The sequence below is a fragment of the Coregonus clupeaformis genome, unplaced genomic scaffold (genome assembly GCF_020615455.1).
Source record: "Coregonus clupeaformis isolate EN_2021a unplaced genomic scaffold, ASM2061545v1 scaf0449, whole genome shotgun sequence".
Taxonomy (NCBI): Eukaryota; Metazoa; Chordata; class Actinopteri; order Salmoniformes; family Salmonidae; genus Coregonus; species Coregonus clupeaformis.
Window position 1 is genome coordinate 247,306 of NW_025533904.1, and position 15,195 is coordinate 262,500.

The 15,195-nt window shown below is 45.0% G+C and overlaps 1 protein-coding gene across 3 annotated transcripts in view; it reads right to left on the reverse strand.

Moving 5' to 3' along the window:
* ugt8 (UDP glycosyltransferase 8) overlaps positions 1-15,195 on the reverse strand; it is a 111,069-nt gene that overhangs the window by 68,456 nt on the left and 27,418 nt on the right. For all 3 annotated transcript variants that reach the window (XR_006658680.1, XR_006658679.1, XM_045215467.1), the window contains exons 2-3: positions 14,145-14,347; positions 8,767-9,405 (exon numbers count right to left, since the gene is read on the reverse strand). Coding sequence is in view for 1 of the 3 variants with exons in the window: in XM_045215467.1 (XP_045071402.1) it covers positions 8,767-9,405; positions 14,145-14,345 (840 nt within the window). In the remaining 2 variants the exon portion in view is untranslated. The remainder of the gene's footprint in view (positions 1-8,766; positions 9,406-14,144; positions 14,348-15,195) is intronic.

A 15,195-nucleotide genomic window follows, 5' to 3' on the forward strand; every position in this document is an offset into this window, starting at 1 on the left:
GAGATGGAGGAGAGGGAGGAGAGGGGAGGAGAGATGGAGGAGAGGGAGGAGAGGGGAGGAGAGATGGAGGAGAGGGAGGAGAGGGGAGGAGAGATGGAGGAGAGGGAGGAGAGGGGAGGAGAGATGGAGGAGAGGGAGGAGAGGGGAGGAGAGATGGAGGAGAGGGAGGAGAGATGGAGGAGAGGGAGGAGAGGGGAGGAGAGATGGAGGAGAGGGAGGGAGAGGGGAGAGAGATGGAGGAGAGGGAGGAGAGGGAGGAGAGATGGAGGAGAGGGAGGAGAGGGGAGGAGAGATGGAGGAGAGGGAGGAGAGATGGAGGAGAGGGAGGAGAGGGGAGGAGAGATGGAGGAGAGGGAGCAGAGGGAGGAGAGATGGAGGAGAGGGAGGAGAGGGAGGGAGAGATGGAGGAGAGGGAGGAGAGGGGAGGAGAGATGGAGGAGAGGGAGGAGAGGGGAGGAGAGATGGAGGAGAGGGAGCAGAGGGAGGAGAGATGGAGGAGAGGGAGGAGAGGGGAGGAGAGATGGAGGAGAGGGAGGAGAGGGGAGGAGAGATGGAGGAGAGGGAGCAGAGGGGAGGAGAGATGGAGGAGAGGGAGGAGAGGGGAGGAGAGATGGAGGAGAGGGAGGAGAGGGAGGAGAGGGAGGAGAGTCAAGTCTTTGCTGGTCTCCGGGCAGATTGTGTGTGTGTGAGCTCTGGGGCTGGCACGGGCTATAAACCCAGGACACACTGGTCCTAGTGTCTCTACAACACAGACCCTCTACGTGTGTGTGTGTCACAGGTCCAGAGAGAGAGAGAAAGAGGGGGAGAGAGAGAGAAAGAGGGGGAGCGAGAGAGAGGGGGAGAGAGAGAGAGAGAGAGAGAGAGAGAGAGAGAGAGAGAGAGAGAGAGAGAGAGAGAGAGAGAGGGGGGCGGCGGGATTGTTGTGTTACAATGGTCCTCTTCTCCACCCTGACCCTCGACCCCACCGCCAGAACAATGCCTTCTTATTGGCTAAAGCGACATTCCACAACCCTCCGCACTGGATGCCGGCGGCCCGCGCTCTCTCGTCTCCGTACGTCAGAGCTGACCCCACCCCGCGAGCTGACCCCCCTCTGGCCGCTGAACCATTTCCCCACCCCCCATGGCATGGCATGGCAACCAGGGAGGAGGCCAACCCAGCCAGATCGATAAAGGAGAGCTTTGTAATGTGTGTGAGACAGAGACAGCGAGAGAGAGAGAGAGAGAGAGAGAGAGAGAGAGAGAGAGAGAGAGAGAGAGAGAGAGAGAGAGAGAGAGAGAGAGAGAGAGAGAGAGAGATGAGGAAGTAAGAGAATGTATAAAATATTATTTTGGAACTTCTGAGTGTAATGTTTACAATCTACTTCACTTGCTTTGGCAATGTTAACATACGTTTCCCATGCCAATAAAGCCCTTAAATTGAAATTGAAATTGAAATGTAATTGAGAGAGAGAGAGAGGCAGAGAGAGAGAGAGAGAGAGAGAGAGAGAGAGAGAGAGAGAGAGAGAGAGAGAGAGAGAGAGAGAGAGAGAGAGAGAGAGAGAGAGATGAGGAAGTAAGAGAATGTATAAAATATACTCCTCTTGTATGTGTGGTCCAACAGAGTTTGACTGACTGACTGCCCCACATACACTATAACATGGTACTGTGGATGACACCAACTGTACAGTGCATTGTGTCTGTGTTTGTGTGTATATGTAGATATACACTACCAGTCAGCAGTTTGGACACACCTACTCATTCAAAGGTTTTTCTTTATTTTGACTATTTTCTACATTGTAGAATAATAGTGAAGACATCAAAACTATGAAATAACACATACGGAATCATGTAGTAACCAAATAAGTGTTCAACAAATCAAAATATATTTTATATTTGAGATTCTTCAAATAGCCACCCTTTGCCTTAATGACAGCTTTGCACACTCTTGGCATTCTCTCAACCAGCTTCATGAGGTAGTCACCTGGAATGCATTTCAATTAACAGGTGTGACTTCTTAAAAGTTAATTTGTGGAATTTCTTTCCTTCTTAATGCGTTTCTGCCAATTAGTTGTGTTGTGACAAGGTAGGGGGGGGTATACAGAAGATAGCCCTATTTGGTAAAAGACCAAGTCCATATTATGGCAAGAACAGGTCAAATAAGCAAAGAGAAACGACAGTCCATCATTACTTTAAGACATGAAGGTCAGTCAATACGGAACATTTCAAGAACTTTGAACGTTTCTTCAAGTGCAGTCGCAAAAACCATCAAGTGCTATGATGAAACTGGCTCTCATGAGGACCGCCACAGGAATGGAAGACCCAGAGTTACCTCTGCTGCAGAGGATAAGTTCATTAGAGTTACCAGCCTCAGAAATTGCAGCCCAAATAAATGCTTCACAGAGTTCAAGTAACAGACACATCTCAACATCAACTGTTCAGAGGGGACTGTGTGAATCAGGCCTTCATGGTCGAATTGCTGCAAAGAAACCACTACTAAACGACACCAATAAGAAGAAGAGACCTGCATGGGCCAAGAAACACGAGCAATGGACATTAGACCGGTGGAAATGTGTCCTTTGGTCTGGAGTCCAGATTGGAGATTTCTGGTTCCAACCGCCGTGTCTTTGTGAGATGCGGTGTGGGTGAACGGATGATCTCCGCATGTGTAGTTCCCACCGTAAAGCATTGAGGAGGAGGTGTTATGGTGTGATGTTGCTTTGCTGGTGACACTGTCTGTGATTTATTTAGAATTCAAGGCACACTTAACCAGCATGGCTACCACAGCATTCTGCAGCGATACGCCATCCCATCTGGTTTGGGCTTAGTGGGACTATCATTAGTTTTTCAACAGGACAATGACCCAACACACCTCCAGGCTGTGTAAGGGCTATTTGACCAAGAATGAGAGTGATGGAGTGCTGCATCAGATGACCTGGCAAAAAATTGGGGGGCACCTCCGTCCCTTCAAGCTCTGATCGGTCCCTACACCCAAACGAGGGCATTGCGTTCATCCACCTCTGGCCTGCTGAGTTGGACGGCAGAGTGAAGGAAAAGCAGCCAACAAGTGCTCAGCATATGTGGGAACTCCTTCAAGACTGTTGGAAAAGCATTCCAGGTGAAGCTGGTTGAGAGAATGCCAAGAGTGTGCAAAGCTGTCATCAAGGCAAAGGGTGGCTATTTGAAGAATCTGAAATATAAAATATATTTTGATTTGTTTAACAATCTTTTGGTTATTTCATAGTTTTGATGTCTTCACTATTATTCTACAATATAGAAAATAGTAAAAATAAAGAAAAACCCTTGAATGAGCAGGTGTGTTCAAACTTTTGACTGGTATTGTATATACAGTGCATTCAGAAAGTATTCAGACCCCTTGACTTTTGGCACATATGTTACAGCCTTATTCTAAAATGGATTACATAGTTTTTTCCCCCTCATCAATCTACACACAATACCCCATAATGTCAATGCAAAAACTGCAATAATATAAAAAAATGTTTTCGCTTTGTCATTATGGGGTATTGTGTTTATATTGATGAGGAACATTTTGTATTTAATCAATTTTTGCACAACACTGTAACGTAACAAAATGTGGAAAAAGGGAAGGGGTCTGAATACTTTCCGAATGCACTGTATAACACTGGAGGAGACCAACCATAGATATAACACTGGAGGACACCAACCATAGATATAACACTGGAGGAGACCAACCATAGATATAACACTGGAGGAGACCAACCATAGATAACACTGGGGGAAAAAAAAGTATTTAGTCAGCCACCAATTGTGCAAGTTCTCCCACTTAAAAAAAGATGAGAGAGGCCTGTAATTTTCATCATAGGTACACGTCAACTATGACAGACAAATTGAGAAAAAAATCCAGAAAATCCCATTGTAGGATTTTTAATGAATTTATTTGCAAATTATGGTGGAAAATAAGTATTTGGTCACCTACAAACAAGCAAGATTTCTGGCTCTCACAGACCTGTAACTTCTTCTTTAGAGGCTCCTCTGTCCTCCACTCGTTACCTGTATTAATGGCACCTGTTTGAACTTGTTATCAGTATAAAAGACACCTGTCCACAACCTCAAACAGTCACACTCCAAACTTCACAATGGCCAAGACCAAAGAGCTGTCAAAGGACACCAAAAACAAAATTGTAGACCTGCACCAGGCTGGGAAAACTGAATCTGCAATAGGTAAGCAGCTTGGTTTGAAGAAATCAACTGTGGGAGCAATTATTAGGAAATGGAAGACATACAAGACCACTGATAATCTCCCTCGATCTGGGGCTCCACGCAAGATCTCACCCCGTGGGGTCAAAATGATCACAAGAACGGTGAGCAAAAATCCCAGAACCACACGGGGGACCTAGTGAATGACCTGCAGAGAGCTGGGACCAAAGTAACAAAGCCAACCATCAGTAACACACTACGCCGCCAGGGACTAAAATCCTGCAGTGCGAGACGTGTCCCCCTGCTTAAGCCAGTACATGTCCAGGCACGTCTGAAGTGCATTTGGATGATCCAGAAGAGGATTGGGAGAATGTCATATGGTCAGATGAAACCAAAATATAACTTTTTGGTAAAAACTCAACTCGTCATGTTTGGAGGACAAAGAATGCTGAGTTGCATCCAAAGAACACATACCTACTGTGAAGCATGGGGTTGGAAACATCATGCTTTGGGGCTGTTTTTCTGCAAAGGGACCAGGACGACTGATCCGTGTAAAGGAAAGAATGAATGGGGCCATGTATCGTGAGATTTTGAGTGAAACCCCTCCTTCCATCAGCAAGGGCATTGAAGATGAAACGTGGCTGGGTCTTTCAGCATGACAATGATCCCAAACACACCGCCCGGGCAACGAAGGAGTGGCTTCGTGAAGAAGCATTTCAAGGTCCTGGAGTGGCCTAGCCAGTCTCCAGATCTCAACCCCATAGAAAATCTTTGGAGGAGTTGAAAGTCTGTGTTGCCCAGCGACAGCCCCAAAACATCACTGCTCTAGAGGAGATCTGCATGGAGGAATGGGCCAAAATACCAGCAACAGTGTGTGAAAACCTTGTGAAGACTTACAGAAAACGTTTGACCTGTGTCATTGCCAACAAAGGGTATATAACAAAGTATTGAGAAACTTTTGTTATTGACCAAATACTTATTTTCCACCATCATATGCCAATAAATTCATTAAAAATCCTACAATGTGATTTTCTGGATTTTTTTTCCTCATTTTGTCTGTCATAGTTTACGTGTACCTATGATGAAAATTACAGGCCTCTCTCATCTTTTTAAGTGGGAGAACTTGCACAATTGGTGGCTGACTAAATACTTTTTTTCCCCACTGTATAACACTGGAGGAGACCAACCATAGATATAACACTGGAGGACACCAACCATAGATATAACACTGGAGGACACCAACCATAGATATAACCCTGGAGGAGACCAACCATAGATATAACACTGGAGGAGACCAACCATAGATATAACACTGGAGGAGACCAACCATAGATATAACACTGGAGGAGACCAACCATAGATATAACACTGGAGGAGACCAACCATAGATATAACACTGGAGGAGACCAACCATGATATAACACTGGAGGAGACCAACCATAGATATAACACTGGAGGAGACCAACCATAGATATAACACTGGAGGAGACCAACCATAGATATAACACTGGAGGAGACCAACCATAGATATAACACTGGAGGAGACCAACCATAGATATAACACTGGAGGAGACCAACCATATATATAACACTGGAGGAGACCAACCATAGATATAACACTGGAGGAGACCAACCATAGATATAACACTGGAGGAGACCAACCATAGATATAACACTGGAGGAGACCAACCATAGATATAACACTGGAGGAGACCAACCATAGATATAACACTGGAGGAGACCAACCATAGATATAACACTGGAGGAGGAGACCAACCATAGATATAACACTGGAGGAGACCAACCATAGAAATAACACTGGAGGAGACCAACCATAGATACAGTGAGGGAAAAAAGTATTTGATCCCATGCTGATTTTGCATGTTTCCCACTGACAAAGACATGATCAGTCTATAATTTTAATGGTAGGTTTATTTGAACAGTGAGAGACAGAATAACAACAAAAAAATCCAGAAAAACGCATGTCAAAAATGTTATCAATTCATTTGCATTTTAATGAGGGAAATAAGTATTTGACCCCTCTGCAAAACATTACTTAGTACTTGGTGGCAAAACCCTTGTTGGCAATCACAGAGGTCAGACGTTTCTTGTAGTTGGCCACCAGGTTTGCACACATCTCAGGAGGGATTTTGTCCCACTCCTCTTTGCAGATCTTCTCCAAGACATTAAGGTTTCGAGGCTGACGTTTGGCAACTCGAACCTTCAGCTCCCTCCACAGATTTTCTATGGGATTAAGGTCTGGAGACTGGCTAGGCCACTCCAGGACCTTAATGTGCTTCTTCTTGAGCCACTCCTTTGTTGCCTTGGCCATGTGTTTTGGGTCATTGTCATCCTGGAATACCCATCCACGACCCATTTTCAATGCCCTGGCTGAGGGAAGGAGGTTCTCACCCAAGATTTGACGGTACATGACCCCGTCCATCGTCCCTTTGATGCGGTGAAGTTGTCCTGTCCCCTTAGCAGAAAAACACCCCCAAAGCATAACGTTTCCACCTCTATGTTTGACGGTGGGGATGGTGTTCTTGGGATCATAGGCAGCATTCCTCCTCCTCCAAACACGGCGAGTTGAGTTGATGCCAAAGAGCTCCATTTTGGTCTCATCTGACCACAACACTTTCACCCAGTTCTCCTCTGAATCATTCAGATGTTCATTGGCAAACTTCAGACGGGCCTGTACATGTGCTTTCTTGAGCAGGGGGACCTTGCAGGCGCTGCAGGATTTCAGTCCTTCACGGCGTAGTGTGTTACCAATTGTTTTCTTGGTGACTATGGTCCCAGCTGCCTTGAGATCATTGACAAGATCCTCCCGTGTAGTTCTGGGCTGATTCCTCACCGTTCTCATGATCATTGCAACTCCACGAGGTGAGATCTTACATGGAGCCCCAGGCAGAGGGAGATTGACAGTTATTTTGTGTTTCTTCCATTTGCGAATAATCGCACCAACTGTTGTAACCTTCTCACCAAGCTGCTTGTTGATGGTCTTGTAGCCTATTCCAACCTTGTGTGGGTCTACAATCTTGTCCCTGACATCCTTGGAGAGCTCTTTGGTCTTGGCCATGGTGGAGAGTTTGGAATCTGATTGATTGATTGCTTCTGTGGACAGGTGTCTTTTATACAGGTAACAAGCTGAGATTAGGAGCACTCCCTTTAAGAGTGTGCTCCTAATCTCAGCTCGTTACCTGTATAAAAGACACCTGGGAGCCAGACATCTTTCTGATTGAGAGGGGGTCAAATACTTATTTCCCTCATTAAAATGCAAATCAATTTATAACATTTTTGACATGCGTTTTTCTGGATTATTTTGTTGTTATTCTGTCTCTCACTGTTCAAATAAACCTACCATTAAAATTATAGACTGATCATTTCTTTGTCAGTGGGCAAACGTACAAAATCAGCAGGGGATTAAATACATTTTTCCCTCACTGTATAACACTGGAGGAGACCAACCATAGATAAAACACTGGAGGAGACCAACCATAGATATAACACTGGAGGAAACCAACCATAGATATAACACTGGAGGAGACCAACCATAGATATAACACTGGAGGAGGAGACCAACCATAGATATAACACTGGAGGAGACCAACCATAGATATAACACTGGAGGAGACCAACCATAGATATAACACTGGAGGAGGAGACCAACCATAGATATAACACTGGAGGAGACCAACCATAGATATAACACTGGAGGAGACCAACCATAGATATAACACTGGAGGAGACCAACCATAGATATAACACTGGAGGAGACCAACCATAAATATAACACTGGAGGAGACCAACCATAGATATAACACTGGAGGAGACCAACCATAGATATAACACTGGAGGAGACCAACCATAGATATAACACTGGAGGAGACCAACCATTGATATAACACTGGAGGAGACCAACCATAGATATAACACTGGAGGAGACCAACCATAGATATAACACTGGAGGAGACCAACCATAGATATAACACTGGAGGAGACCAACCATAGATATAACACTGGAGGAGACCAACCATAGATATAACACTGGAGGAGACCAACCATAGATATAACACTGGAGGACACCAACCATAGATATAACACTGGAGGAGACCAACCATAGATATAACACTGGAGGAGACCAACCATAGATATAACACTGGAGGAGACCAACCATAGATATAACACTGGAGGAGACCAACCATAGATATAACACTGGAGGAGACCAACCATAGATATAACACTGGAGGAGACCAACCATAGATATAACACTGGAGGAGACCAACCATAGATAAACACACACGCACACTGGTTAAAACACACACACACACACACACACGCACGCACACACACACACACACACACACACACACACACACACACACACACACACACACACACACACACACACACACACACACACACACACACAAAGGTTAGTACTACAGGATGGGTGTGTGTTGTACTAACCTTTGTGTGTGTGTGTGTGTGTGTGTGTGTGTGTGTGTGTGTGTGTGTGTGTGTGTGTGTGCTGTGTGTGTGTGTGTGTGTGTGTGTGTGTGTGTGTGTGTGTGTGTGTGTGTGTGTGTGTGTGTGTGTGTGTGTACTAACCTGAGGTAATGGGTTGGCAGGTTCGGTCAGTATTCCTCCTACGTAGACAACATGTGGTAGAGTGGGCCTAGGGAACTCCAAGGCCAGATCGGTAGACAACATCCACAGCCTGCTCCCCTGGACCAGGTCCTGCATGGCCACCCGCGGCTCCACGCTGTGCTTCCTCATGATGCGCTCGTACTTAGGTAACACCAGGTACTGGACACCAAACCGGGACACCAGGTACACAGCCGTGTTGGTGATCCTCTGGACTAGAGACATCTGGTCGGTGAGGAGAGAGTTGAACTCTGGGACGTAGGAGAGAGGGGCGGGAGCCCCGACCTCCGCAGGGTACCACAGTCCCGTGGAGAAGACAGCGTAGGGAACCCCGAGGATGTGAGCGATCACGAACCCACACATCTCGTTGGGGTCGACCAGTAAAAGGTCAAAGTTGGCGTCTTTGAGTTGGGTCATGACGTCTGTGTTCCCCACAACGGCGTCGCAGTTCCGGGCGTAGTGGTCTAGAATGTCGAAGAGTTCCAACGCTGTGAGACGCCCAGAGAAGATGTTGCTGACCTTTGATTGGAGGAAGCTGTCGGCTGTGGAGGAGTTGAAGATGCCTGGGTAACGCTGTAAGGTGTAGTGGGGGGAGGGAGGTACCTAGAGTAGAACAGAGTGGAGTAGAGTGGACGAGAGGAGAGGAGAGGAGAGGAGAGGAGAGGAGAGGAGAGGAGAGGAGAGGAGAGGAGAGGAGAGGAGAGGAGAGGAGAGGAGAGGAGAGGAGAGGAGAGGAGAGGAGAGGAGAGGAGAGGAGAGTCTTTATTATCCCCGGGGGGAAATATAGTAATATGTACACAGCTAACAGTACTAGGATACTACAGCTAACAGTACTAGGATACTACAGCTAACAGTACTAGGATACTACAGCTAACAGTACTATGATACTACAGCTAACAGTACTAGGATACTACAGCTAACAGTACTAGGATACTACAGCTAACAGTACTAGGATACTACAGCTAACAGTACTAGGATACTACAGCTAACAGTACTAGGATACTACAGCTAACAGTACTAGGATACTACAGCTAACAGTACTAGGATACTACAGCTAACAGTACTAGGATACTACAGCTAACAGTGGTCCTCTGTAGCTCAGCTGGTAGAGCACGGCGCTTGTAACGCCAAGGTAGTGGGTTCGATCCCCTGGACCACCCATACACAAAAATGTATGCACGCACGACTGTAAGTCGCTTTTGATAAAAGCGTCTGCTAAATGGCATATCATCATCATATCATCAGTACTAGGTTACTACAGCTAACAGTACTAGGATACTACAGCTAACAGTACTAGGATACTACAGCTAACAGTACTAGGATACTACAGCTAACAGTACTAGGATACTACAGCTAACAGTACTAGGATACTACAGCTAACAGTACTAGGATACTACAGCTAACAGTACTAGGATACTACAGCTAACAGTACTATGATACTACAGCTAACAGTACTAGGATACTACAGCTAACAGTACTAGGATACTACAGCTAACAGTACTATGATACTACAGCTAACAGTACTAGGATACTACAGCTAACAGTACTAGGATACTACAGCTAACAGTACTAGGTTACTACAGCTAACAGTACTAGGATACTACAGCTAACAGTACTAGGATACTACAGCTAACAGTACTAGGATACTACAGCTAACAGTACTAGGATACTACAGCTAACAGTACTAGGTTACTACAGCTAACAGTACTAGGATACTACAGCTAACAGTACTAGGTTACTACAGCTAACAGTACTAGGATACTACAGCTAGCAGTACTATGATACTACAGCTAAAAGTACTAGGATACTACAGCTAACAGTACTAGGATACTACAGCTAACAGTACTAGGATACTACAGCTAACAGTACTAGGATACTACAGCTAACAGTACTAGGATACTACAGCTAACAGTACTAGGATACTACAGCTAACAGTACTAGGATACTACAGCTAACAGTACTAGGATACTACAGCTAACAGTACTAGGATACTACAGCTAACAGTACTAGGATACTACAGCTAACAGTACTAGGATACTACAGCTAACAGTACTAGGATACTACAGCTAACAGTGGTCCTCTGTAGCTCAGCTGGTAGAGCACGGCGCTTGTAACGCCAAGGTAGTGGGTTCGATCCCCTGGACCACCCATACACAAAAATGTATGCACGCACGACTGTAAGTCGCTTTTGATAAAAGCGTCTGCTAAATGGCATATCATCATCATATCATCAGTACTAGGTTACTACAGCTAACAGTACTAGGATACTACAGCTAACAGTACTAGGATACTACAGCTAACAGTACTAGGATACTACAGCTAACAGTACTAGGATACTACAGCTAACAGTACTAGGTTACTACAGCTAACAGTACTAGGATACTACAGCTAACAGTACTAGGATACTACAGCTAACAGTACTAGGATACTACAGCTAACAGTACTAGGATACTACAGCTAACAGTACTATGATACTACAGCTAACAGTACTAGGATACTACAGCTAACAGTACTAGGATACTACAGCTAACAGTACTATGATACTACAGCTAACAGTACTAGGATACTACAGCTAACAGTACTAGGATACTACAGCTAACAGTACTAGGTTACTACAGCTAACAGTACTAGGATACTACAGCTAACAGTACTAGGATACTACAGCTAACAGTACTAGGATACTACAGCTAACAGTACTAGGATACTACAGCTAACAGTACTAGGATACTACAGCTAACAGTACTAGGATACTACAGCTAACAGTACTAGGATACTACAGCTAACAGTACTAGGTTACTACAGCTAACAGTACTAGGATACTACAGCTAGCAGTACTATGATACTACAGCTAAAAGTACTAGGATACTACAGCTAACAGTACTAGGATACTACAGCTAACAGTACTAGGATACTACAGCTAACAGTACTAGGATACTACAGCTAACAGTACTAGGATACTACAGCTAACAGTACTAGGATACTACAGCTAACAGTACTAGGATACTACAGCTAACAGTACTAGGATACTACAGCTAACAGTACTAGGATACTACAGCGAACAGTACTAGGATACTACAGCTAACAGTACTAGGATACTACAGCTAACAGTACTGGGATACTACAGCTAACAGTACTAGGATACTACAGCTAACAGTACTAGGTTACTACAGCTAACAGTACTAGGATACTACAGCTAACAGTACTAGGATACTACAGCTAACAGTACTAGGATACTACAGCTAACAGTACTAGGATACTACAGCTAACAGTACTAGGATACTACAGCTAACAGTACTAGGATACTACAGCTAACAGTACTAGGATACTACAGCTAACAGTACTAGGATACTACAGCTAACAGTACTAGGTTACTACAGCTAACAGTACTAGGATACTACAGCTAACAGTACTAGGTTACTACAGCTAACAGTACTAGGTTACTACAGCTAACAGTACTAGGATACTACAGCTAACAGTACTAGGATACTACAGCTAACAGTACTAGGTTACTACAGCTAACAGTACTAGGATACTACAGCTAACAGTACTAGGATACTACAGCTAACAGTACTAGGATACTACAGCTAACAGTACTAGGTTACTACAGCTAACAGTACTAGGATACTACAGCTAACAGTACTAGGATACTACAGCTAACAGTACTAGGTTACTACAGCTAACAGTACTAGGATACTACAGCTAACAGTACTAGGATACTACAGCTAACAGTACTAGGTTACTACAGCTAACAGTACTAGGATACTACAGCTAACAGTACTAGGATACCACTGCTAACAGTACTAGGATACTACAGCTAACAGTACTATGATACTACAGCTAACAGTACTAGGTTACTACAGCTAACAGTACTAGGTTACTACAGCTAAAAGTACTAGGATACTACAGCTAACAGTACTAGGATACTACAGCTAACAGTACTAGGATACTACAGCTAACAGTACTAGGATACTACAGCTAACAGTACTAGGATACTACAGCTAACAGTACTAGGTTACAACAGCTTGTTGAGAAAGCTGATAGCAGCTGGAATGAAGGAGAGTTTAAACCTGTTTGTTTTAAACTTAGGGAGCCCCTCAGAATAGATTAAACATGGGGAGTCTGTATAAGGGCTGTTGGGAGCCCCTCAGAATGGATTAAACATGGGGAGTCTGTATAAGGGCTGTTGGGAGCCCCTCAGAATGGATTAAACATGGGGAGTCTGTATAAGGGCTGCTGGGAGCCCCTCAGAATGGATTAAACATGGGGAGTCTGTATAAGGGCTGTTGGGAGCCCCACAGAATGGATTAAACATGGGGAGTCTGTATAAGGGCTGCTGGGAGCCTCTCAGAATGGATTAAACATGGGGAGTCTGTATAAGGGCTGCTGGGAGTCTCTCTGAATGGATTAAACATGTGGAGTCTGTATAAGGGCTGCTGGGAGTCTCTCAGGATGGATTAAACATGGGGAGTCTGTATAAGGGCTGCTGGGAGTCTCTCTGAATGGATTAAACATGGGGAGTCTGTATAAGGGCTGCTGGGAGTCTCTCTGAATGGATTAAACATGGGGAGTCTGTATAAGGGCTGCTGGGAGTCTCTCAGGATGGATTAAACATGGGGAGTCTGTATAAGGGCTGCTGGGAGTCTCTCAGAATGGATTAAACATGGGGAGTCTGTATAAGGGCTGCTGGGAGTCTCTCTGAATGGATTAAACATGGGGAGTCTGTATAAGGGCTGCTGGGAGTCTCTCAGAATGGATTAAACATGGGGAGTCTGTATAAGGGCTGCTGGGAGCCCCTCAGAATGGATTAAACATGGGGAGTCTGTATAAGGGCTGTTGGGAGCCCCTCAGAATGGATTAAACATGGGGAGTCTGTATAAGGGCTGCTGGGAGTCTAACACCAATGACCCTGCTCCTTAGTATCACAATGTTACCTGGCACCAATGATCCTGCTCCTTAGTATCACAATGTTACCTGGCGCCCCTCTGACACCAATGATCCTGCTACTTAATAATATTATAATAATATGCCATTTAGCAGACGCTTTTATCCAAAGCGACTTACAGTCATGCGTGCATAAATTATTTGTTTTGTGTATGGGTGGTCCCGGGGATCGAACCCACTACCTTGGCGTTACAAGCGCCGTGCTCTACCAGCTGAGCTACAGAGGACCAATTGTATCACAATGTTACCTGGCACCCCTCTGACACCAATGACCCTGCTACTTAGTATCACAATGTTACCTGGCGCCCCTGTAACACCAATGATCCTTCTCCTTAGTATCACAATGTTACCTGGCGCCCCACTGACACCAATGATCCTGCTCCTTAGTATCACAATGTTACCTGGCGCCCCTCTGACACCAGCAAGGAGGTATCATGCCCCTGGAGGTGGAGCTCCGTGGCCAGGGTCTTGAAGATGTAGAGATGAGACTCAAACATGATGGGAGGGACTATGATGATCCTTGAGGACCAGCACGCACTGGGGTACAGGGAGAGGAGGAGGAGGAGGAGGAGGAGGGAGAGGAGCGACGGGGGAGGGTGCATGGCTGGGAGGAACAGAGGGGAAGGGAGGAAGGGAAGGGAGGAAGGGAGGAGAGGAAGGGAGGAGAGGAAGAGAGAAAAGAAAGGAGTTAGTTATCAGGCAGAACAGTGGAAAGAATACACACACACACACACACACACACACTCCTTATCAACTGCCCCAAAATTGTTGGTCGGACCCTGCAATAAGCCTTCTGTCTGTTTAACTGACGTTCTGGCTGTGGTATCAATAAGCCTTCTGTCTGTTTAACTGGCGTTCCGGCTGTGGTATTTAATTAACCTTCAACTCAATGTGTTAACGTTGCCAAAGCAAGTGAAGTAGATAATAAACAAAAGCCAAATAAACAATAAAAAATGAACAGTAAACATTACACTCAGAAAAGTTCCAAAAGAATAAAGACCGTTGCAAATATGGGTTGTATTTACAATGGTGTTTGTTCTTCACTGGTTGCCCTTTTCTTGTGGCAACAGGTCACAAATCTTGCTGCTGTGATGGCACACTGTGGTATTTCACCCAGTAGATATGGGAGTTTATCAAGATTGGATTTGTTTTCTAATTCTTTGTGGGCCTGTGTAATCTGAGGGAAATATGTGTCTCTAATATGGTCATACATTTGGCAGGAGGTTAGGAAGTGCAGCTCAGTTTCCACCTCATTTTGTGGTCAGTGTGCACATAGCCTGTCTTCTCTTGAGAGCCAGGTCTGCCTACGGCGGCCTTTCTCAATAGCAAGGCTATGCTCACTGAGTCTGTACATAGTCAAAGGTATTCTGTTTTTTGGTTGATTCCAGTGTGTCAAGTAATTATCTTTTTGTTTTCTCATGATTTGGTTGGGTCTAATTGTGTTGTTGTCCT